General features: G+C 34.6%; 3 protein-coding genes across 4 annotated transcripts in view; all 3 read right to left on the bottom strand.

The window, feature by feature from the left end:
* Nucleotides 1-25,445, bottom strand: part of LOC142343885 (exosome complex component MTR3-like) — a 44,843-nt gene that overhangs the window by 13,891 nt on the left and 5,507 nt on the right. The window contains exon 2 of the mRNA XM_075395264.1: nt 7,621-7,769. Within this exon, the coding sequence (XP_075251379.1) occupies nt 7,621-7,760 (140 nt within the window). The 5' untranslated portion in view covers nt 7,761-7,769. The remainder of the gene's footprint in view (nt 1-7,620; nt 7,770-25,445) is intronic.
* Nucleotides 17,555-25,445, bottom strand: part of LOC142343854 (glutamine--fructose-6-phosphate aminotransferase [isomerizing] 2-like) — a 404,375-nt gene continuing 396,484 nt past the window's right edge. For both annotated transcript variants that reach the window (XM_075395222.1, XM_075395233.1), the window contains one exon: nt 17,555-18,282. In XM_075395222.1, the coding sequence (XP_075251337.1) occupies nt 18,238-18,282 (45 nt within the window). In that variant the 3' untranslated portion in view covers nt 17,555-18,237. The remainder of the gene's footprint in view (nt 18,283-25,445) is intronic.
* LOC142352538 (gamma-glutamyl hydrolase-like) lies at nt 20,849-23,008 on the bottom strand. The gene is made up of 2 exons (XM_075404868.1): nt 22,473-23,008; nt 20,849-21,526 (listed from the first exon to the last, which is right to left on the bottom strand). The coding sequence occupies exons 1-2, from the start codon at nt 22,789-22,791 to the stop codon at nt 20,871-20,873; spliced, it is 975 nt and encodes a 324-aa protein (XP_075260983.1). The 5' UTR covers nt 22,792-23,008; the 3' UTR covers nt 20,849-20,870.

Raw genomic sequence — 25,445 nt, 5'->3', positions numbered from 1 at the left:
GTGGCCTGTTCACCTGGCACAGTTGCAAAAGATCTAATCACAAATTAACAGGATAGTTTCCCTCCATCACATTCACATCCCTCTTCAAGTTCTCACGAAGGCCATACACAGCAGCCACTACAATCATGTTTCCACATTCTACGTAACAGAAGCCTCTGAATAGACTATCAATTAAGAATAGTAAATAACAACCTCTTAGATACTCTAAGAGGAGCATTAAAAATCTGTCAAATGCCGTTGTTTTGCGTCAGTAAAAAATAGTTGGAGAGACCAGCACGGGGAGGGGGTGAGGACCCCGTATTTAAGAGAGGGTATGGCGTAATTTTCCAGATTTGAATCCTGCTCTATGTATTCGGATAGGCTACAGAATCTAGAGCCACCTACAAATATTAAGATATTACAATAAATTAGTATCAAAACAACTGAAAACCGAGGTATATCTAGTGGGTTAAAAGAGTCGTTAAATAAAAAATTTGCGTAACTGAGTAAATGGTAAAACTGTTGAAAATGATTTTGACTTTATTAGCCATCGGCTTAGTGTATACATCAGTAATCAAATTTACATAAAATTACTAAAAATAATCAATATATGCACTAATTTCTTGTTTGACCTTGGAGTAAAGTGGCACGGAAAGATTGCAATTCATAATAGTTGGTTTTGAGAAGAAGAATGTTAAGGTACAAGTTAAAGATGCATGTTTACTTAAAATAATGGAAGTTACTGACTGTTAGTGTAAGACTGGCGGTGAGTTTTATCCCGAAGGTAGAACGAATATAGATTATGGAACTAATAATTACAATGTGTTTAAAGAGATAATGAATTTTAATCAAAATTATGATGGATAACTTTACAATAATAAACCATATATAAATCATAAAACATTTGACAGTAATCGTAGAATATAAATATCTGAGACTAGATATCAAAGTGATTATATAGGACCACAGCCAATACAACTTAGTTCTGAATTTGAAGCTGCTGTTGATGATGTTATATGTCATGCATTTGTTTTAACTAAGAGATGGTCAGTGTTAGCAGTAATGGTAATAAAATGGTTGATATTGTTAGTAAGAGATAATGACTTTGCTGATAATCTTGTAAAGAGCGCTCTGTCTCAGCTTTATTTTTCAAAAAAAATTTTGCAAACATACTTTATTTTATTCAATGGAGATAGGATTTTTAAACCGTAAGTGTTCCTGTTGTTTCTGTTTTAACGTTATGGAAAAAAATCATTAGAATCGTGGTTTTATTATTGATTTAACTTTGAAAGTCACTTAATTAGTATACATTTCGTATTTAGTTTTTCAAAATTAGGGTAGTAGTGGGCAATATGTGCTATGCAATCATCTTTCGTTTCGTGGTCGCATAGCACAAATAACCCACTACTGCTATTTGAAAACTTGACCAGAGTTCTAAGACCAAAATATTTAAGCACAAGTTGAACGTTTTTTTAATCACGCCAGCGACCAAAGGAGTGATTCAAGGCAGAACAGCAAAAATGGAAAAAAAACAGTTTGAGGTCAACTTTTCATATTATAAATCTAATTAAAGGAAAAGATCGCCAAATCTGATATTCAAAAACAAAACCTACCAACTTCCCGCGATTTGCCCTCAAACGATTTCGAATCCGGGATAAATTTATTCTCTACCTGCACAAAGTTTTTGCGTCTCTCTTTCATTAACAGCCCCTGCTGTTGTGGCCTGTTCACCTGGCACAGTTGCAAAAGGGCTAATCACAAATTGACAGGATAGTTTTCCCTCCATCACATTCACATCACTCTTCAAGTTCTCACGAGGGCCATACACAGCAGCCACTACTATCGTGTTTCCACATTCTACGTAACAGGAGCCTCTGAATAGACTATCAATTAAGAATAGTAAATAACAACCTCTAAGATACTCTAAGAGGAGCATTAATAATCTGTCAAATGCCGTTGTTTTGCGTCAGTAGAATATAGGTGGAGAGATCAGCACGGGGAGGGGGTGAGGACCCCGTATTTAAGATAGGGTATGGCGTAATTTTCCAGATTTTAATCCTCCTCTATGTATTCGGATAGGCTATAGAATCTAGAGCCAACTACACGTATTAAGATTACAATAAATTAGTATCAAAACAACTGAAAACCGAGGTATATCTAGTGGGTTAAAAGAGTCGTTAAATAAAAAATTTGCGTAACTGAGTGAATGGTAAAACTGTTGAAAATGATATTGACTTTATTAGCCATCGGCTCAGTGTATAACTCAGTAATCAAATTAAAATAAAATTACTAAAAAAATTCAATATATGCACTAATTTCTTGTTTGATCTTGGAATGAAGTGGCACAGAAAGATTGCAATACATAATAGTTGGTTTTGAGGAGAAAATGTTAAGGTACAAGTTAAAGATGCATAATTATTTAAAATAATGGAAGTTACTGACTGTTAGTGTAAGATCGGCAGTGAGTTTTATCCTGAAGATAGGATGAATATAGATTATGGAACTAATACTCACAATGAGGTGTTTAAAGAGATAGTGAATCTCAATCAAAATCATAATGGAATACTTTATAATAAACCATATATAAATCATAAAACAATTGAAAGTAATCGTACATTATAAATATCTGAGACTAGATATCAAAGTGAATATATAGGACCACAGCCAATACAACTTAAGTTTTAAATTTAAAGCTGCTGTTGATGGTGTTATATGTCATGCAATTGTTTTAACTATGAGATGGTTAGTGATAGCAGTGATGGTAATAAAATGGTTGATATTGTTAGTAAGAGATTATTTTGCTGATAATCTTGTAAAGAGCACTCTGTCACAGCTTTATTTTTCTCTGCCAGAGCTTTATTTTAAAAAAAATATTGCACATACTTTATTTTATTCAATGGAGATAGGATTTTTTTTCAACCCGTAAGTGGTTCTTGTGTTGTTTCTGTTTTAACGTTTTGGAAAAAAATCATTAAAAACGTGATTTTATTATTGATTTAACTTTGAAAGTCACATAATTAATATATATTGAAACGGTTGAAAATGATATTGACTTTATTAGCCATCGGCTTAGTGTATACCTCAGTAATCAAATTAAAATAAAATTACTAAAAAAATTCAACATATGCACTAATTTCCTGTTTGATCTTGGAATGAAGTGGCACAGAAAGATTGCAATTCATAATAGTTGGTTTTGAGGAGAAAATGTTAAGGTACAAGTTAAAGATGCATAATTATTTAAAATAATGGAAGTTACTGACTGTTAGTGTAAGATCGGCAGTGAGTTTTATCCTGAAGATAGGATGAATATAGATTATGGAACTAATACTCACAATGAGGTGTTTAAAGAGATAGTGAATCTCAATCAAAATCATAATGGAATACTTTATAATAAACCATATATAAATCATAAAACAATTGAAAGTAATCGTAGATTATAAATATCTGAGACTAGATATCAAAGTGAATATATAGGACCACAGCCAATACAACTTAAGTTTTAAATTTAAAGCTGCTGTTGATGGTGTTATATGTCATGCAATTGTTTTAACTATGAGATGGTTAGTGATAGCAGTGATGGTAATAAAATGGTTGATATTGTTAGTAAGAGATTATTTTGCTGATAATCTTGTAAAGAGCACTCTGTCACAGCTTTATTTTTCTCTGCCAGAGCTTTATTTTAAAAAAAAATATTGCACATACTTTATTTTATTCAATGGAGATAGGATTTTTTTTCAACCCGTAAGTGGTTCTTGTGTTGTTTCTGTTTTAACGTTTTGGAAAAAAATCATTAAAAACGTGATTTTATTATTGATTTAACTTTGAAAGTCACATAATTAATATATATTGAAACGGTTGAAAATGATATTGACTTTATTAGCCATCGGCTTAGTGTATACCTCAGTAATCAAATTAAAATAAAATTACTAAAAAAATTCAACATATGCACTAATTTCCTGTTTGACCTTGGAATGAAGTGGCACAGAAAGATTGCAAAACATAATAGTTGGTTTTGAGAAGAATAATGTTAAGGTACAAGTTAAAGATGCATGTTTATTTAAAATAATGGAAGTTACTGACTGTTAGTGTAAGATCGGCAGTGAGTTTTATCCCGAAGATAGGATGAATATAGATTATGGAACTAAATTATAATGAGGTGTTTAAAGAGATAGTGAATCTTAATCAAAATCATAATGGATTACTTTATAATAAACCATATATAAATCATAAAACAATTGAAAGTAATCGTAGATTATAAATATCTGAGACTAGATATCAAAGTGAATATATAGGACCACAGCCAATACAACTTAAATTTTAAATTTAAAGCTGCTGTTGATGGTGTTATATGTCATGCAATTGTTTTAACTATGAGATGGTTAGTGATAGCAGTGATGGTAATAAAATGGTTGATATTGTTAGTAAGAGATTATTTTGCTGATAATCTTGTAAAGAGCACTCTGTCACAGCTTTATTTTTCTCTGCCAGAGCTTTACTTTAAAAAAAATTATTGCACATACTTTATTTTATTCAATGGAGATAGGATTTTTTTTCAACCCGCAAGTGGTTCTTGTGTTGTTTCTGTTTTAACGTTTTGGAAAAAAATCATTAAAATCGTGATTTTATTATTGATTTAACTTTGAAAGTCACATAATTAATATATATTGAAACGGTTGAAAATGATATTGACTTTATTAGCCATCGGCTTAGTGTATACCTCAGTAATCAAATTAAAATAAAATTACTAAAAAAATTCAACATATGCACTAATTTCCTGTTTGATCTTGGAATGAAGTGGCACAGAAAGATTGCAAAACATAATAGTTGGTTTTGAGAAGAATAATGTTAAGGTACAAGATAAAGATGCATGTTTATTTAAAATAATGGAAGTTACTGACTGTTAGTGTAAGATCGGCAGTGAGTTTTATCCCGAAGATAGGATGAATATAGATTATGGAACTAAATTATAATGAGGTGTTTAAAGAGATAGTGAATCTTAATCAAAATCATAATGGATTACTTTATAATAAACCATATATAAATAATAAAACAATTGAAAGTAATCGTAGATTATAAATATCTGAGACTAGATATCAAAGTGAATATATAGGACCACAGCCAATACAACTTAGTTCTGAATTTGAAGCTGCTGTTGATGGTGTTATATGTCATGCAATTGTTTTAACTATGAGATGGTTAGTGATAGCAGTGATGGTAATAAAATGGTTGATATTGTTAGTAAGAGATTATTTTGCTGATAATCTTGTAAAGAGCACTCTGTCACAGCTTTATTTTTCTCTGCCAGAGCTTTATTTTAAAAAAAATTATTGCACATACTTTATTTTATTCAATGGAGATAGGATTTTTTTCAACCCGTAAGTGGTTCTTGTGTTGTATCTGTTTTAACGTTTTGGAAAAAATCATTAAAATCGTGATTTTATTATTGATTTAACTTTGAAAGTCACATAATTAATATATATTGAAACGGTTGAAAATGATATTGACTTTATTAGCCATCGGCTTAGTGTATACCTCAGTAATCAAATTAAAACAAAATTACTAAGAAATTTCAACATATGCACTAATTTCCTGTTTGATCTTGGAATGAAGTGGCACAGAAAGATTGCAATACATAATAGTTGGTTTTGAGAAGAATAATAAGTCATAAAAATAAATCATAAAAATAAGTCTCAACACAATTTCTCTTACGCGCATAATTGGAGACTAGTGAGCTAAAGACATCTAAGAGAACTTAATGCCCGCTGGGCGCTACCTGTTTATCTCGTTTTTGAAGACGAAAAGTCAAATAGGTCAGACAAAAAATCTCACGCAAAAAATCTATGTAAAAAAACACCAAAAGGACTAACACCATAGCCGACAGGTTGCCAGAAAATAGCCGCCGTTGACGGGCTTGATCACATCGGGATTGAAACAGAAAGAAAAAATAAATTGACCGAATTTTTCTTTTTTTTTAGAGTCAAAGTGTTTTAATTTGTCGCGCAGTTTCAGTCGGATTCTAACATCATTCTTAATTCAGCTTCTAAACTGAAACCTTAATAAGCTTAATACCAATGTCAGCTAGCAAACTCTCTAATAAACTTTGATAACCTAATTTTCAATGACCTAATGACCGGGCTTCATCCGTTTATCACGTCTGTTTTGATTCACTGTTTCGTAATTCAATGCACGAAAGAATTTAAAAGTCCATTCAGTTGAAACAGTGAGTAAAGTAAGTCAGATGTCAAACGTACAAATCCTGACTCATGTAAAACAAAAAACGTGATCAAAATGAACAGCGGAATATTAAAAAAATGAGCGCCTTAAAAATAGCCCTTTGAGAGGCTGACGGCGGCTATTAAAAATTACTCAAATACTTGAAAAAAACTGTCCATTCAGGACTTGAGCGCCGTATTTTAGTTCCACTCTATTCACCTTCAATTACATATTTAAAAGTAAAAAAGCAGACAGATTGCCGGAAAATAGCCGCCGTTGACGCGCTTGATGCACATCGGGATTGAAAGAGAAAAAAGAAGAGACGAATTGACCGCATTTTTTTGGTTTTTTTTCAGTGTCAAAAAGAATTCTAATTTGGCGTACAGTTTCAGTTAGATTCTAAAACTATACTTAATTCGGCTTCTAAACAGAGCAAATAATAGGGTCAATACCAATGTCAGCTGGCAAACACTAATGAACTTAATAAGCTAATTCTCAATGACTTAATGACCGAGCTTTATCGGTTTATTGGGGTATCTCTTTCAATTTTAATCTTTTGACTTTGACAGTATATGCCACACTGCATGATTGTAAGCGTTTACAATCCATTCAGTTGAAACAGTGAGTAAGTTAGTCAGAAGGCAAACGTGAAAATCTTATGCCTGACTTATGCGAATTAAAAAACATAGCAGGACATGTTTTCACTGACTAAAGAATTGCTACTGACTAAGCACAAAACTAGACCAAGAACCATTTCCCAAACAAATCAGAAAAAAATAGAAAAAAAAACATAAAATTAATGTCAAGATGCCGCATGTGAACCAAAAACCACTAGTGAGGAAGGGCAATTTAGATCAAACAAAAAACTGGGCCGAAAACGAACTATGAATGAATGGATTGGGAAAACCATTTAGAAAAAAAATCTGATCCAGAAAATTGAAAAACTGATTGTAAAAATCAAAGTGAAATTGCCGCACGTGAACAAACAAACCAGTAGCGAGAAAGCGAATTTTTGTTCAAACACCGTTTGCTCACTCTTTAAAATTAGAGTGAAAAAATTTTACGCCGCAAAACCACTCGCTTTTTCGCTCCACTTCCTGTTTCGGCGTGACCAAAATCACTACTCCAATTTGACTTCAAAAATCATGGAAATGAGTGAACAGAGCTTAAATGACAGCCCCCCAATACTAATCAAATTATTTGAATTGTAAAAGAGAGCGACTAAATAATAGCCGTTGAGAGGCCCCTTTAATCAACTCGGCTGATTATTGACATACAAAGTTACAAACATGCCCATTATGAGAAAAACACGCCCATTTCTTCAAGACGCCTATCGAAAGATCAAAACTGACTGACCAAGAAAAACCAGTTGACCATATAGCATCCTCCTGCCACTAAAATGGAGGTCAGAAAAATAACTGATGTTACCTGCTTTTTTGTATGAGTGCAGGTGCTATGAAAAGCTTCCTGTGTCCACGCTTCTCTCTTCTCTTCGTAGGGCTTTTGGGCAAAAACTGTTTCCAACTCACAGTTGGAGGCAGCCCACGGTTGTTCAACAATAGAGACATTTAACACCTGAAACTTTGAATGCGATCTGAGCAACGTTATTGTCTTTTCACCGCCTCAATTAGCGCCAACGTTTATGTAAACTGATAATCGGGTAACTAAAGCGTAGTGTGGATTTCCGGGGCTTATGCTTAAGCTTCGTCTTCTGCTACCTAGTCTAGCGCCCAGCATACTGCGTGAGATATTCAGAGCTAATAAAAAGTTTAAACTAGAGTACTGAGCATGTAGGAAGGGACAGTCAATTTTTTTTTTAAAAAAACTGTCCAAATGATATAATGTCACACGTTTCGGTGTTCAAATATCTCTTGGGCTAACAACTGCAAATCAAATAAAGATCGTGATGAAGATTAATGTAGTTTATCATTACTTTACTAGCCTGATTTTTCTAAAAATTAGCTGATTTTCAGTAATGCGAAACAAAAATCTCTTAATGCATAACAGAAGCTGCTCATTAAAACCCCTGCAATAACTACTCTAGTAGTTGATCCGGAAGCTTTAAATTGACAAAATTCTTAATAACCTTTAAGATTTCAAATTGTTATACAAAATGAATAAGAAACCTGACGCTGGAGCAGATGCATTAGAGCTTCGGTGTCAACATTTTATGATAACCAAACGTTTTAGACACTTTAAATGGTCAAAACATTTAAATGTCAAAAATCAAACTGAAGAAATTCCTTCAAAAAAGTTTTCATCGTACAAACAAACGTTGAAAACTTCAATCCTTGCCGTCAACATCGAGAAGGAGATATAGAGCTTTAAACAGAATTATTGGATAAATATTAACAGATTGGTAAAAATCAGGTAGATATTCGCGAAATTGAGCTGCTACTTTCAACTAAAACACGTTTGTGGAAGAAATTTTAACAATTTTCCGCCAATGAAAATGTTGGAAAGGACGCCAATCTTTCCGAGTGTGCGTCTATCCGAATGAGGGAAAAAAGAAATAAAGCGTAGGTAAGTTTCAAAAGCATTGTTTAAATAGCAATTTTATCCTGAAATAGCGGAAAGATTATCTATCCGTGGTCATTCACACCCCCCCTACACACACCAGCGACTATCTCAACACATTTGTCAGATAGACAAATCAAGGAGGCTTGGTAATGTGCGTACGCACATTGTTACGGCCCTGCTAATCCACATTCTTTGTTGTTAATAAGAATTGTTGTTAATGAAATTTGTTGTTAATAAGAATACTAGAAAAGGATAATAAAAACCAAATAAACATTAATAACGACCAAAACTCGATATACATTAACAAGATCATAACAATATCAAACTCGCATAAGATAAAATGTTAGACAAAACAAATTAACCTATAATACATTAGAAAAAATGTGGGACCTGTCCTCAAGCGACTGGGTAACAAGTCCACAAAAAAGAGCAAAAAGGAGCGAAGTTCAAAAATACGTTTCTTTTTACAAAAACATTTAAATTCGAAGTGATTATTGTCTTAAGATATTAACTGAAATCGCTAAGATCTTCATGTATATCTCCATAGGAAGCAATTGATACCTGTCATTATCCAGTGTACGTCATCCGACTACAAAAACCAGCAGAATTAAAAAGTTTAATTCAACTTTGCGAAGAAATTGCAGTGAAGCCGTTAAAACCATAAACTTGTCACAGATCATCAAAAATGTTCAATTGCTCAATATTTCAAAGCCAATGGTACCTACCTTTATTGATATATTTTAAAAAGAAAATAAAAGCCGGTTAAAATGTGCAAATAAAAAACATTATGAACTCTCGTGGTAACAGAAGTAACAAATCCAAACAACTGGTTGAAATAAAAACCGGTTTAAAGATTAAATTATACATTACTGGAAACGGGTCGTAACCTGTCTCTATAGATAATAAGCTACCAATCGACTGAAAAAGAAATAAAAATCGCAGAGCTCAAAATTACAATGTTTTTGAAAACGAGTGTCTTCCTTATAAAATGAAAACGGAGAAACGACTACAAAAAGACCCAAAATTACCAAAATTAACAGTAGAAAAATCTAAAATTTTTAGTGAAATTATATTGTCGAAGCCATTAGTCAAAATAAATAACTAACAGAGAAAAAACTAACAAACATACTTTTGTTGTTTGAAGCAACAAGAATTTGAGACTACCTAATAGTGAGACGAGATTGAGTTACATGGTGGCAAAAATGAGAGAAAAAAGGACAGTTGAAAACTTTATTTAAAATTAACTTGAAAGTCAAAAAAACAAGCTATAAAACGAAATCTTTAAAGTGAATCAGTAATGGGTCCTAGAGCAACTGAAATAACCAATTATCAGGTATATGTTGTACAAAAACAAAAGGCAAGACAAACATACGCAAAGACAAAAAACATCCACTAAATATTGCTAGAGAACTTGTGTCTCAGACCAAAGAATAAACTATTTAACAAAATCAAGAAACATATTTAGATACGCCTTTTTTCAACGCTGTTTATTTTGTTGACTATACTTTCCTTCAATTGCACCCGTCAACTCTCAAGCAATAGTTTTCCGCCTGTTTTTACTGAGACTGAATAGCTGCAAAGTTCGAAAATAGTTGCAAAGTTCGACTGAATTATTTTTAAATAGTTGCAAAGTTCGAAAAAGCACAGACAGTTTCTGAAAACAAATGTATTCAAAGTCATGAGACATTAGATAACAACTGAAAGCATTGACTCGGTTCCCTTCTTCCTCATAAAAAGTCAATTGATCACTGATTGAGGAGACTAAGTCAGTGGACTACAAAAAAAAATACAAATGAAAGCAGAACATAAGTCCATACAATTTTACAAAAACAATTGGTCAGAGCCATAAAAACCTGGGTCTCATTTTTTGTAAACACAGTATAATATCAAAAAAAATACATTTTGAATAATCATCGAGTTAAAAATTGCGAAAAACTGGCTGTTATAATTCCAGAAGACTATTAAAGCCAGTGGGAGAACAGCTAGCTTTTGTCGAGCTAACGAAGAATATGACAGCAGTCTTAAGGTGTCCACTTCCGGCAAATTTAAAGAAAGTGGGCTAAAAAAACATATTTGGTCCCATTTTCGACAAAAAAAGTCTGCATTTAGAAATCTAGCGTGAATTATAGCCAAGAAAACTCAGATTGAACAAATCAACAACCCTCGTCTATCTTTAAAGATAAAATCAATCCCACTACCGTTAACAATTAACATATTTTAGCAAAATTCGCGAAAATTTGGCCAAAATTACGGAAAATGTGAAAAAAACAACGGAATATCTTCTTCTATTCCCAAAATTTTAAACCTCGATAACTCGCTGTAAAAAGTGAAAATCAAAAACACTTTTTAATTCCATACTCTACGCTGGACGGGCTTTCTAGTGATACCACACACAACTTTCTACCATGATTATATCGATCGGCCAAAATTGACAACGAAAAAAAGTCCATTAGAGTATATAGTTCCTCCCCCCACTAAAGTGGGTCGGAACAAAAAATTTGTCATCCTACCCTGAGACAACAACGAATTCGAAGAGTTGAGAGTCATATCGAGATAAACAAACTTTTTTGATGAACTTGTATGATGTCGCCGATTTTGCGCTGAACTAGTTTTCAATTAGAATGCGTTTTCTTGAGTTTGCTTGTAAAGGTCAGCAAGTAAAGCCATTTTAAATAATCGCGAGAGGCCGTTTCAAATTATACTGTTCATTCGTATGAAAAAAACTTATTATCATATCAAAAGTTGACGGTGCAGACGAAGGTCAATTTAAAAGCGACATGAATACAAAAAACTGAATTCGAAAGAGGGGGTGGTTGAAAAGTACTAACTTTTATCGCAGTATGAAGTTTAAAAAAACGACCAACGTCGGGCGAATTGCTCTCAAACCACTGGCGAGGCAAACAATTTAGAACGGTACAGGCGCAAAAACTTTGACAATGGTGAGGTTCTATCCCCCGTCCTCTACAAAGAAGTCCATGGCCTTAACCTGATCGCGACAGGGGCTATTTAAGCTCATCGATCACAATCGGTTTTATTTTAGCAACAGACTTAACTTCAGAATACGAGCTATTCAAACCACATCCTTATTATAATATTATGACTGTGTAAATTATTTCCGAGTTCGCATTTTCGGTGAGTAACAAATATTTTATTTTTGCTCTCGACTCCTAAGTCAATTTCAAATGTTTAACTTGCAAGATCTTGTAAAATTTGGCAAGATAACCAATCGTCTTGCAAGATAGCCATCCGGTCTCGACTGGCGTTCACTCAAAAGTGCGTCGTACAGCATCTGAAACTCGCATTCAGTTCCTAATTGAGGTTCATTTCAAAAATTTGGCAGAGAAGACTATTTATTGAACAACTTTGAGTCTTGGTAAAATTGAAGTATTTATTAAAGAATAAAAGGAAATAAATTTGAAGATCCACATTAGATTCTAACTACTCCAGGCGGCAACAGTAAGACACAGAACAAACAACCATAATACCCCACCCACTATATCAATAGACAAGATGGACAGCATTTATAACAATACTACTTTCAACATTATACAGAGAAATAAGCCAAATTTTAACAGACAAAATGACGCTCACTGAAATTTTGATAACATGTAAAGTACCTGCATCTCATAAAGATCGACCCCCCCCCCCACCACCACCATATCTTCATATAAGGTAAAGCCCCCCAATCATGGTAATTATACCTGAACTTCGGGACGGGGGGAGTCTATAAAGAGGACCCGAAATAACTATATTGGAAAAAAATTTCTGATTATTATAGCTAAGAAAAATTATGTTGAGCCCAGTGAAACTTCAAATTTTATTTCGTGGCATGCAATATTTAAGCCTAAGAACTAAGATGAATATTATCAGAATTTCGGTGGTTTTAAGTGAAATTGCACCCATTAACAGTTGCAGCTATAATACATTTATTTATGAACAGGGTAATATTTATCTTCATATAGTAGCACCTAGTTTTAATTTCATTATTAACATCATACCCCTTCAAAATTTATTCCAAATTCGTTTGATTGGTGAAAGTTCTCCAAGAACTCCTTCTGTTGAACAGACGAAACGTGAGTCAAGAGCTCCATTAAACAAACGATGAGATTGCATAAATAAGTAGAACAGACATTTGCAAAGAAAATATGGTGAAAATTTGGTCATATAAATTGATCGTTGCAACAGAGACAAGCTCAGAATCCATTGGAAAAAGATCCCTTCCATAGGTTCCGGAATTGGAAATACGTGAGCAATAACTTTCTCCAAGAACCGTTCCATAGGTTCCCGAATTCAGGCGATGATTGCAAAAGATAACCAAGTACATGTGAGTGAGTACTGTATTCATCAGATATTGAACAGCTTTATTGGGTTCCACTGAATGTTTTCTCTGGTCTCACTCCACAGTCACTGATTTGGCCAGATTTCGAGGACAGTCCACCTACAAATTTTGAAATTAAATTCAACGAGAACAAGCACTCCTAACAGTGAAAAAATGGAAAAGGGCACGCATAAACAGAGCATGAACAACTAACGACGTACAAATTGCACCCGAATAATCGCCTCGGAATAGTTTTTGTGGACTTCAATCCGGAGGGCGTTGGTTAGGGGGAGGGGCAATTGTAGCCAATTCAAAAAATTATTGTAGAAGAAAGACAACTCAGGCTATTGATTCCAACTTCGTTCAAGCGCAATTAGAAAGAAATAAAAACCGCAATAACTTATGCATGTGGAACTTTCATAATAAATTAGGAATAATATCTCTAATAGCCGGATACATAAGTGGTTTGCATCCTAATTCAATTTAACGGCGCTAGTGAAAATGGCAGACGTACCAAAATATAGACATTCTATTGCTCGCCAATCACAATTGAGTAAATTGGAGTATTGCTTTCTGATTGGCTGATTCCGAACATCGAGAAGGAGATATAGAGCTTTAAACAGAATTATTGGATAAATATTAACAGATTGGTAAAAATCAGGTAGATATTCGCGAAATTGAGCTGCTACTTTCAACTAAAACACGTTTGTGGAAGAAATTTTAACAATTTTCCGCCAATGAAAATGTTGGAAAGGACGCCAATCTTTCCGAGTGTGCGTCTATCCGAATGAGGGAAAAAAGAAATAAAGCGTAGGTAAGTTTCAAAAGCATTGTTTAAATAGCAATTTTATCCTGAAATAGCGGAAAGATTATCTATCCGTGGTCATTCACACCCCCCCTACACACACCAGCGACTATCTCAACACATTTGTCAGATAGACAAATCAAGGAGGCTTGGTAATGTGCGTACGCACATTGTTACGGCCCTGCTAATCCACATTCTTTGTTGTTAATAAGAATTGTTGTTAATGAAATTTGTTGTTAATAAGAATACTAGAAAAGGATAATAAAAACCAAATAAACATTAATAACGACCAAAACTCGATATACATTAACAAGATCATAACAATATCAAACTCGCATAAGATAAAATGTTAGACAAAACAAATTAACCTATAATACATTAGAAAAAATGTGGGACCTGTCCTCAAGCGACTGGGTAACAAGTCCACAAAAAAGAGCAAAAAGGAGCGAAGTTCAAAAATACGTTTCTTTTTACAAAAACATTTAAATTCGAAGTGATTATTGTCTTAAGATATTAACTGAAATCGCTAAGATCTTCATGTATATCTCCATAGGAAGCAATTGATACCTGTCATTATCCAGTGTACGTCATCCGACTACAAAAACCAGCAGAATTAAAAAGTTTAATTCAACTTTGCGAAGAAATTGCAGTGAAGCCGTTAAAACCATAAACTTGTCACAGATCATCAAAAATGTTCAATTGCTCAATATTTCAAAGCCAATGGTACCTACCTTTATTGATATATTTTAAAAAGAAAATAAAAGCCGGTTAAAATGTGCAAATAAAAAACATTATGAACTCTCGTGGTAACAGAAGTAACAAATCCAAACAACTGGTTGAAATAAAAACCGGTTTAAAGATTAAATTATACATTACTGGAAACGGGTCGTAACCTGTCTCTATAGATAATAAGCTACCAATCGACTGAAAAAGAAATAAAAATCGCAGAGCTCAAAATTACAATGTTTTTGAAAACGAGTGTCTTCCTTATAAAATGAAAACGGAGAAACGACTACAAAAAGACCCAAAATTACCAAAATTAACAGTAGAAAAATCTAAAATTTTTAGTGAAATTATATTGTCGAAGCCATTAGTCAAAATAAATAACTAACAGAGAAAAAACTAACAAACATACTTTTGTTGTTTGAAGCAACAAGAATTTGAGACTACCTAATAGTGAGACGAGATTGAGTTACATGGTGGCAAAAATGAGAGAAAAAAGGACAGTTGAAAACTTTATTTAAAATTAACTTGAAAGTCAAAAAAACAAGCTATAAAACGAAATCTTTAAAGTGAATCAGTAATGGGTCCTAGAGCAACTGAAATAACCAATTATCAGGTATATGTTGTACAAAAACAAAAGGCAAGACAAACATACGCAAAGACAAAAAACATCCACTAAATATTGCTAGAGAACTTGTGTCTCAGACCAAAGAATAAACTATTTAACAAAATCAAGAAACATATTTAGATACGCCTTTTTTCAACGCTGTTTATTTTGTTGACTATACTTTCCTTCAATTGCACCCGTCAACTCTCAAGCAATAGTTTTCCGCCTGTTTTTACTGAGACTGAATAGCTGCAAAGTTCGAAAATAGTTGCAAAGTTCGACTGAATTATTTTTAAATAGTTGCAAAGTTCGAAAAAGCACAGACAGTTTCTGAAAACAAATGTATTCAAAGTCATGAGACATTAGATAACAACTGAAAGCATTGACTCGGTTCCCTTCTTCCTCATAAAAAGTCAATTGATCACTGATTGAGGAGACTAAGTCAGTGGACTACAAAAAAAAATACAAATGAAAGCAGAACATAAGTCCATACAATTTTACAAAAACAATTGGTCAGAGCCATAAAAACCTGGGTCTCATTTTTTGTAAACACAGTATAATATCAAAAAAAATACATTTTGAATAATCATCGAGTTAAAAATTGCGAAAAACTGGCTGTTATAATTCCAGAAGACTATTAAAGCCAGTGGGAGAACAGCTAGCTTTTGTCGAGCTAACGAAGAATATGACAGCAGTCTTAAGGTGTCCACTTCCGGCAAATTTAAAGAAAGTGGGCTAAAAAAAACATATTTGGTCCCATTTTCGACAAAAAAAGTCTGCATTTAGAAATCTAGCGTGAATTATAGCCAAGAAAACTCAGATTGAACAAATCAACAACCCTCGTCTATCTTTAAAGATAAAATCAATCCCACTACCGTTAACAATTAACATATTTTAGCAAAATTCGCGAAAATTTGGCCAAAATTACGGAAAATGTGAAAAAAACAACGGAATATCTTCTTCTATTCCCAAAATTTTAAACCTCGATAACTCGCTGTAAAAAGTGAAAATCAAAAACACTTTTTAATTCCATACTCTACGCTGGACGGGCTTTCTAGTGATACCACACACAACTTTCTACCATGATTATATCGATCGGCCAAAATTGACAACGAAAAAAAGTCCATTAGAGTATATAGTTCCTCCCCCCACTAAAGTGGGTCGGAACAAAAAATTTGTCATCCTACCCTGAGACAACAACGAATTCGAAGAGTTGAGAGTCATATCGAGATAAACAAACTTTTTTGATGAACTTGTATGATGTCGCCGATTTTGCGCTGAACTAGTTTTCAATTAGAATGCGTTTTCTTGAGTTTGCTTGTAAAGGTCAGCAAGTAAAGCCATTTTAAATAATCGCGAGAGGCCGTTTCAAATTATACTGTTCATTCGTATGAAAAAAACTTATTATCATATCAAAAGTTGACGGTGCAGACGAAGGTCAATTTAAAAGCGACATGAATACAAAAAACTGAATTCGAAAGAGGGGGTGGTTGAAAAGTACTAACTTTTATCGCAGTATGAAGTTTAAAAAAACGACCAACGTCGGGCGAATTGCTCTCAAACCACTGGCGAGGCAAACAATTTAGAACGGTACAGGCGCAAAAACTTTGACAATGGTGAGGTTCTATCCCCCGTCCTCTACAAAGAAGTCCATGGCCTTAACCTGATCGCGACAGGGGCTATTTAAGCTCATCGATCACAATCGGTTTTATTTTAGCAACAGACTTAACTTCAGAATACGAGCTATTCAAACCACATCCTTATTATAATATTATGACTGTGTAAATTATTTCCGAGTTCGCATTTTCGGTGAGTAACAAATATTTTATTTTTGCTCTCGACTCCTAAGTCAATTTCAAATGTTTAACTTGCAAGATCTTGTAAAATTTGGCAAGATAACCAATCGTCTTGCAAGATAGCCATCCGGTCTCGACTGGCGTTCACTCAAAAGTGCGTCGTACAGCATCTGAAACTCGCATTCAGTTCCTAATTGAGGTTCATTTCAAAAATTTGGCAGAGAAGACTATTTATTGAACAACTTTGAGTCTTGGTAAAATTGAAGTATTTATTAAAGAATAAAAGGAAATAAATTTGAAGATCCACATTAGATTCTAACTACTCCAGGCGGCAACAGTAAGACACAGAACAAACAACCATAATACCCCACCCACTATATCAATAGACAAGATGGACAGCATTTATAACAATACTACTTTCAACATTATACAGAGAAATAAGCCAAATTTTAACAGACAAAATGACGCTCACTGAAATTTTGATAACATGTAAAGTACCTGCATCTCATAAAGATCGACCCCCCCCCCCCCACCACCACCATATCTTCATATAAGGTAAAGCCCCCCAATCATGGTAATTATACCTGAACTTCGGGACGGGGGGAGTCTATAAAGAGGACCCGAAATAACTATATTGGAAAAAAATTTCTGATTATTATAGCTAAGAAAAATTATGTTGAGCCCAGTGAAACTTCAAATTTTATTTCGTGGCATGCAATATTTAAGCCTAAGAACTAAGATGAATATTATCAGAATTTCGGTGGTTTTAAGTGAAATTGCACCCATTAACAGTTGCAGCTATAATACATTTATTTATGAACAGGGTAATATTTATCTTCATATAGTAGCACCTAGTTTTAATTTCATTATTAACATCATACCCCTTCAAAATTTATTCCAAATTCGTTTGATTGGTGAAAGTTCTCCAAGAACTCCTTCTGTTGAACAGACGAAACGTGAGTCAAGAGCTCCATTAAACAAACGATGAGATTGCATAAATAAGTAGAACAGACATTTGCAAAGAAAATATGGTGAAAATTTGGTCATATAAATTGATCGTTGCAACAGAGACAAGCTCAGAATCCATTGGAAAAAGATCCCTTCCATAGGTTCCGGAATTGGAAATACGTGAGCAATAACTTTCTCCAAGAACCGTTCCATAGGTTCCCGAATTCAGGCGATGATTGCAAAAGATAACCAAGTACATGTGAGTGAGTACTGTATTCATCAGATATTGAACAGCTTTATTGGGTTCCACTGAATGTTTTCTCTGGTCTCACTCCACAGTCACTGATTTGGCCAGATTTCGAGGACAGTCCACCTACAAATTTTGAAATTAAATTCAACGAGAACAAGCACTCCTAACAGTGAAAAAATGGAAAAGGGCACGCATAAACAGAGCATGAACAACTAACGACGTACAAATTGCACCCGAATAATCGCCTCGGAATAGTTTTTGTGGACTTCAATCCGGAGGGCGTTGGTTAGGGGGAGGGGCAATTGTAGCCAATTCAAAAAATTATTGTAGAAGAAAGACAACTCAGGCTATTGATTCCAACTTCGTTCAAGCGCAATTAGAAAGAAATAAAAACCGCAATAACTTATGCATGTGGAACTTTCATAATAAATTAGGAATAATATCTCTAATAGCCGGATACATAAGTGGTTTGCATCCTAATTCAATTTAACGGCGCTAGTGAAAATGGCAGACGTACCAAAATATAGACATTCTATTGCTCGCCAATCACAATTGAGTAAATTGGAGTATTGCTTTCTGATTGGCTGATTCCTCAACAAATGCTCCATGTTTTAAAATAGCATATGAATGTTAACGTAAAGTTGCTCAGAAATAGCGATAAGCCGAAAGAGAAAAATAATTTATTTTGGGGGATACTGGTCTAAAATTTCGGCTGTGATAGTTTCATATTAAGTCCCACAGGCCGCTGAGGCATGGCCATGGCCCGCGAGGCATGGCCAGATGCGGTAAAATATATCATCTAGAATTAGGCTATGTTCAACTTAGGCTAATTGAACGCATAAAGATATAGTGTTTTAAATTTGTGAACCAGTCACATCCGTTGAAAATTCTAGATTTTAGTACGTCTATTTGTTAAGACGTCACCCTATTTAACTACCATTGTCACAAATATGGCTTTCGGCATTTATGGCGAAAGTCCTATTCACCTTATCAATGGTTATAAGCTGTAACCTAGTTGCACTTTAGTACTAACAAAACGGAGGGAGGCATTCCCGCTAAATCAAAAGTTAAACAATAAATTCAAAAGAAAACAATAAACAAACTTAAAATACAAAAAGTGGTAGAAAAGATTTTTCTACAAAAAAATAAAACCATTTAACCGACTACCGCCGAACGAATTGCAACGATTGGCGAGGGCGTTTGGCAAATAATTTTTCGATTTTTCACTCGATTAACTTCTAAACCAATCAGATCACAATCAGAATTGCAACCCTTGGCAAATATTTATTCATTTTTCACTCGATAAACTTCTAAACCAATCAGATCACAATCAGAATTGCAACCCTTGGCAAATATTTATTCGATTTTTCACTCGCTAAACTTCTAAACCAATCAGATCACTTAAATGAAATTGGGTCTCAAAAACGGAACCAATCATAATGCAGCGGTGAGATTATTAATTTTACAATTCTTCGGAGCAAGATAAATTTAAACAAACAATGATAGTTGCGGACCATGATCATTTCCGAGCGGCCCTCGGGACTTCATATAAACCTATCACAACCGAACTACTGATCAACTTTCCCTCGCTGCTTTGAAAATCATTTCAGTGAGCACTATTCTTGCTTTCTTCAGTTTCGGCACTGTTTAAAATGGGCATAGTTGTACTTAACCATTATTTACTCATGAAACATTCAACAATCTACGCCACGAATATTTTGATAACCTTCTGATTAATTAAAGAACATTTTCCCCAGGGGTATTATCACCATCAAACTACGAGGCCAAGCTGAGTCATTGATCTATTCCCGGTTCGCGATAAAAAAACAGTGTGGTATTGTTTCTAGTCAACGGTGGGGTGGTTGGTTAGGGGTTGAATTGTTGCAGGGGGGACACCAATAAATTCTCAGCAGCTTCTGTCAATTGTACACTTAGAGTAAAAATAGTAAAAATCTAACAGAAGAGCTAAGCAACTTAAGGTCCTCTGGGCTTTACCTTCTTAGCAGTTTTTGAGGTCGAAAAGTCAAAGCGTCAGACAAAAAAATCGCATAAAGGACAGCATGACTGATATAATTGCTACAAACATCGTTGAAATCAATTTACAACTCGGCTTCGCTTTCTAGTTTGATGGTGCTAATAACCGTGGGGTAATATTCATTAAATAATGGGAAATTTGTGAATTATGTTTGAAGGGTAATGCGTTGGACTAAGCAAGCGTAAAAAACCGCAGTTGGTTTTTGAAAAACAAAGATTATTTTCGACTTGCGAGATAAACAATTTCTCGATGGTGAAAAAAACTATGCGGTCATTTTTATCGAGCAAAAAAAGCTACAAAGTAAAGTCTAAATAACTACAGTAAAGATTTGAGCCATGCAGTCAAGTTAGCGCCGGAGTTACTTACATAGGAAAAATTGACGTTGCAGATTTTTTAAGGTTTATTCATTAACTGTTCATTGAGCTGCAGATCAATACCTTTGCCTTAATTGCCTTTTAAGGTCAATAACTTCAATCTCATTGCAATGTTGAGGGGGAAAATTAGGTAGAAGTCAGTATGAACTTTAATGCTTGCATCATTAAAATCCAAGTGCCAGTTCACTCACAGAAGTATACATGTTAATTTTTTGAGCTGTCTACAAAAATCTCCTGTCTAATATGTATCAGTTTTTTCACTATCAGAATCAAAAACAAGGAATTCCCAGAAATTAATTCAACTAATCAAAATAGAACTTGAGTTTCAGGTCCGTAGAAGAATAGACAATTTTGTAGTTCCAAATTTGATCAATTACAAATTCATCTTCCGGATATTCATGGCACGATTTGCTCAGCTCTTCGGACAAGAAATTTCCGAAATACTGCATCACTTTAACAGCATTAAGAGAATGATCGATCACGTCGTTTGCGGTTTCATATATAAATTGATTCTTCTCAGGGTGCCATTGCAGACCATAAATGGGTAAATTTTTATGCTCTACTGTCGAGATAAACTCAATTCCGTCGCCGTCCACATTTGTCGACAAAACATTTATCGACTTCATTAAAGCCTGACTGCTTTCGTAAAAATTCAATGCTACTGACTTGGTATGAAAGTTGGCTGTGATTGGCTGGTTTGATAGCTCACTTATTAACCAATCAGGAGCTCTGCCGAACAATCGAGACTCATGAAAATTCGAAGAAAAGTTCAAGGCCAAAGATACGCCATGAGTTCCACTGCTGTTGAACCTGCACTCTTGTTCACCGTTAAGAATATACAAGAGAACTTCATAGCCCATGCAGATTCCAAAAATAGGAAAGTAAAGACCATTTTGGACTCTGTCATTTGAACTCCACTTGAGAAACAGTTTAGTTGTGTTGTAGTAGTCGCCAACTCCTAATTTTGAAGTCTCATTTCACTACTTTTATTTGTTACTGTTCTTTAGTTATAGAAAACAAACACTTAACTAGTAAAATTTTGCAAGAAAATCTTAATATTCTCAAAACCCTCGCGTTCTTTTAATGCAAGTTGCCTGGTTTTTAAAATTCAGAAAGATGAAGCGGAAAATCAATCTATTCCTGGAACACACTTCAGAACTGGTCATTGGCCTAATAGCGATCTAACTTTAGTATTGTTGATGTATTTTGTAAATGAGCGTCATCATTGTGTGATTTTGCTGAATACAGAAAGCAATTTATTATTATTATTATCATTAAATCGTAACATAATTCCACATCCAACAAAACTTTCTACTGTACATTTTGTGGCCAATCTATTTCAAACCCGGACCTAATACCAGTCAATATCAGTACAGCAATAAGTACATATCTGCTTCAATACTAGTACTGAAAACAAGTGAAAACAAGACTTGCGCAGTACTGATTTAGAATTGGAGTTCGGTCCGGGCTCTTTTTTCACTTGATATTGCTATGAGTTAGTACTTTACTCCTTGGCTCACTCACAGAAACCTTACATCTAACACCTTCTATACCTACACCAAGTGTATTTACTCTCTGCTATCCTTTTAGAAATGTTAGGTGGTCTATTCAGGCGCAACTACTGTGAAAATGGACCAGTACTGAATTCGAACCAGCGTCTCCTACTTGCAAGCCTAGTGTGCTACCCAATTACACCAACTGGTCTTAAGCTCTCGAACTTGGGCGTCTCTTATAACCCGTTCTCATGTTCTTTCTTGTTCCTCAAGGCTTCATTTCTCTAGCCAAGTATACGTTGAACAAGTAGAGCTTCTTGTCAAGCTAATCTTATGCACAATTTACATTAGGCTGCCCTCTCTCAACCTTCTAACAAGAAACACAGTAACCTTGATTGAGCAACTACCCACCCATAATTACTCCCCCTCCGGGTAAAATCAATCCATTTACTCTCTTATAAACTGACGCGTAGTACTCCTGTGATCTGTTCAAAAGTACTGGCACCACCCGCATGCCAGCCATCTCTGCCCATTTAACGTACGATGCTTCGATATGGCTGCTTCCGTGTTCCAAATCGGATTCTGTGTAACTGTCCTCAGCCATAATTCCCACAACAGGCGCGTAATTCGAACGAGTTGCGTAGCAATCTTTTTCATGCATAATTGCATTCGCCGCATATGCACAGAGCATGATTAGGTGAAGAACGACGAAAAATTTGTGACAGGACATTGTAAAGAGTATGCGAGTAAAATTCACAAAATTTTGAGAACCTATCTCGATTCGAAGTTCCTTAACTGAACCTTCTTGGTTCAACTTTGAGCTCCAATAATTGCTAAAGAAATGTAAACAACTGCGTGAAATAGATCAACCAACTTTTGTTAATAATTCAGACGAATTTGAGCCAGATCAAACCTCGATTGCAAGACTCTTAGTCCAACTCTGATACGAGTTGTTTGCAAAACTTGAGTCTACGCAATTGCTTATCACGAACCAAATAAGAGACAATCGAAATAACCTCAATTCAATAATACAGTAACTATTACTTATTAGGCTAGTACTTATTATCTACCTAGTAAGTCGTAATAATGACCTGAATAGAGCTAGCCTTAGAAGTCGACTGCAGTTATAACAAATTTCACTGCAGATTGAAAGCTTTTAAAGCAATTCTGCTTTAATGGATGCTTTGATGATCCTGGGAGTGTCTTTATACCCCCCGGAAATTTAATACGAAGGACTCTGCGTGAGTTGTGGTTTATTGTTAACTCTTGGGCAAATCAAAGCATCCATTATATAGGTCAAAAAAATTGGTTCCAAAGAGTTATCCTATGAACAATTTTTATTAGCATTTTCTGATTTTGCGCTGTATAATCAAGTATGAAAATTATTAAAATCTTGTTTTTGATTAGACCTTACATTTTTCCTTTGTACAATTGTTTTGATGCCTCATTACTGTATTGTTATTTCTTGGTTGAACTTCTACAAGCCTTCTGTTGACTTTCTGGCCTGTCCCTTCTTGAGAGTATTTCAAATTGTATAAAATAGCTGTCAAATTGCCAGAAAATAGCCACAACAGCTTCATAGATCTGTAGTCTCAAAAAGAAGGTAAAAAAGACAGACCAAAAAAGAAACGTATTCTTTTCATTAAGGGCTGAGATATTAATATTTGATTAGGAATCTGTATAACTTATCGCCGTTGCTATTTGCTGCGCTTAAATAACCTTCAATTAGAGTGACAATCACTCATTTGACCTTATCTCTGAGTTAAAGCGAAGAAAAGTCAATTTCAGAGTGAGGAAGTCATTTTTAAGAGTGAGGTAAGTCACGTGTGACCAAAAATTTAATCACGCGAATGAACAACAAAATTTGCTCCACTAAGAGTGAAAAATGACGTCACGCACGCAATTCAGTTGAAATTGCATGAACGAATGAACAAAAAGCAAATTTGAAGTGGTTGTGACGTCATAACAAAAATCTTGACGACGAAATAAATAAAAAAAAACCAAGAGAAGGCCAATAATAGCCTCAGTTATTGCTTCGCGGCTATTAACTTGTGGTGTGTTGAATGTTCAAGATAATTAAAACATAGCTGGCAGATTGCCAGAAAATAGCCGCAATAGATTCGTAGATCGGCAGTCTAAAAAAACAGTAAAAAAGACAGACCAAAAAAATTTATCTTTTCATTGAAGACTGATCTGTTATATTTTGATTAAAAATCTGTATAAGTTATTGCTGCCTCTATTAGCTGATCTCAAATAACCTTCATTTAGAGTAATACACACCCATTTGACCTTATCTCTTTGAATTAAAGTAAATAAAAGTCAATTTCAAAGTGAGGAAGTCATTTTTGAGAGTGAGGTAAGTCAAGTGTGACCAAAAATTTAATCACGCGCATGAACAAAAAAACTCGCTCCACTAAGAGCGAAAAATGACGTCACACATGCAATTCAATTGAAATTGCATGAACGAATGAACAAAAAATGGCTGTGACGTCATATGGTCGTAACAAAAATCATGACGACGAAATAAAAAAAAAACCAAGAGAAGGCCAATAATAGCCTCAGCTATCGCTGTGCGGCTATTAATAAATAAATTCTGGTCTGAAAGCTACAACGCGGTTGAAAACTTAATGGAAGAAGGCGAATCGGGCACAAAATGGACCAGCGCCCAGATAATTGCTACAGAACCATAAACTACATCAGAACATACAACGAGTCAACATCATGTGTACATAAACCGACACTTAAACATCAAACGAATTACTCTTGAACAACTGGAGACGCAAACAATTTAGAAGGGGCATAGGCTAGAGAATCTTTCATGGTGCAAAAACTTCAGACTGTGTGAAGGTTCGAACACGCGACCTCTTGGATTAGAATTGCGGAATAGCCCTTTAGGCTAGCAGGACTACGTACTCTCATCTCTCACAATCGGTTTTATACTGAGCGGCAAAAGAAAGTTAGCACCTCCTATGTTTACAAGTATAAATTAAATTTCTTTAGGCAATATTACTCCAACCTAAAATCACATTTTGATACACAATTGGTCCCTACACTAGTCCTCTTGTCTACCTTTGAAATTCAGATAAAACACAACACTCACTTACCAATAATCCCAATGAAAAGTTGATGCACTCCATCCGAGTTTCACAGTAAAATGAAAATTATCACAAAATGTGATATGTTTTCAGGTTTGTTCAACTGTGGCTAAGTTAGCACTTGTGTTAAGCATTAGAGAGAGAGAGAGAGAGAGAGAGAGAGAGAGAGAGAGAGAAGATATGAATAAATAGTGATCTTGTATCAACTTGGTTTTTACTGTGAAACTTGGATGGGGCTCATCATCTTTACACTGGGTGAATTTCAAAGGTAGACGAGAGGACTAGTGTA

The sequence above is a fragment of the Convolutriloba macropyga genome, chromosome 1 (genome assembly GCF_964194025.1).
Source record: "Convolutriloba macropyga chromosome 1, txConMacr16.3, whole genome shotgun sequence".
Lineage (NCBI taxonomy): Eukaryota > Metazoa > Xenacoelomorpha > Acoela > Convolutidae > Convolutriloba > Convolutriloba macropyga.
The sequence above is the reverse complement of the archived record's forward strand: the minus strand, read 5'-3'. Positions and strand labels throughout refer to the sequence as shown.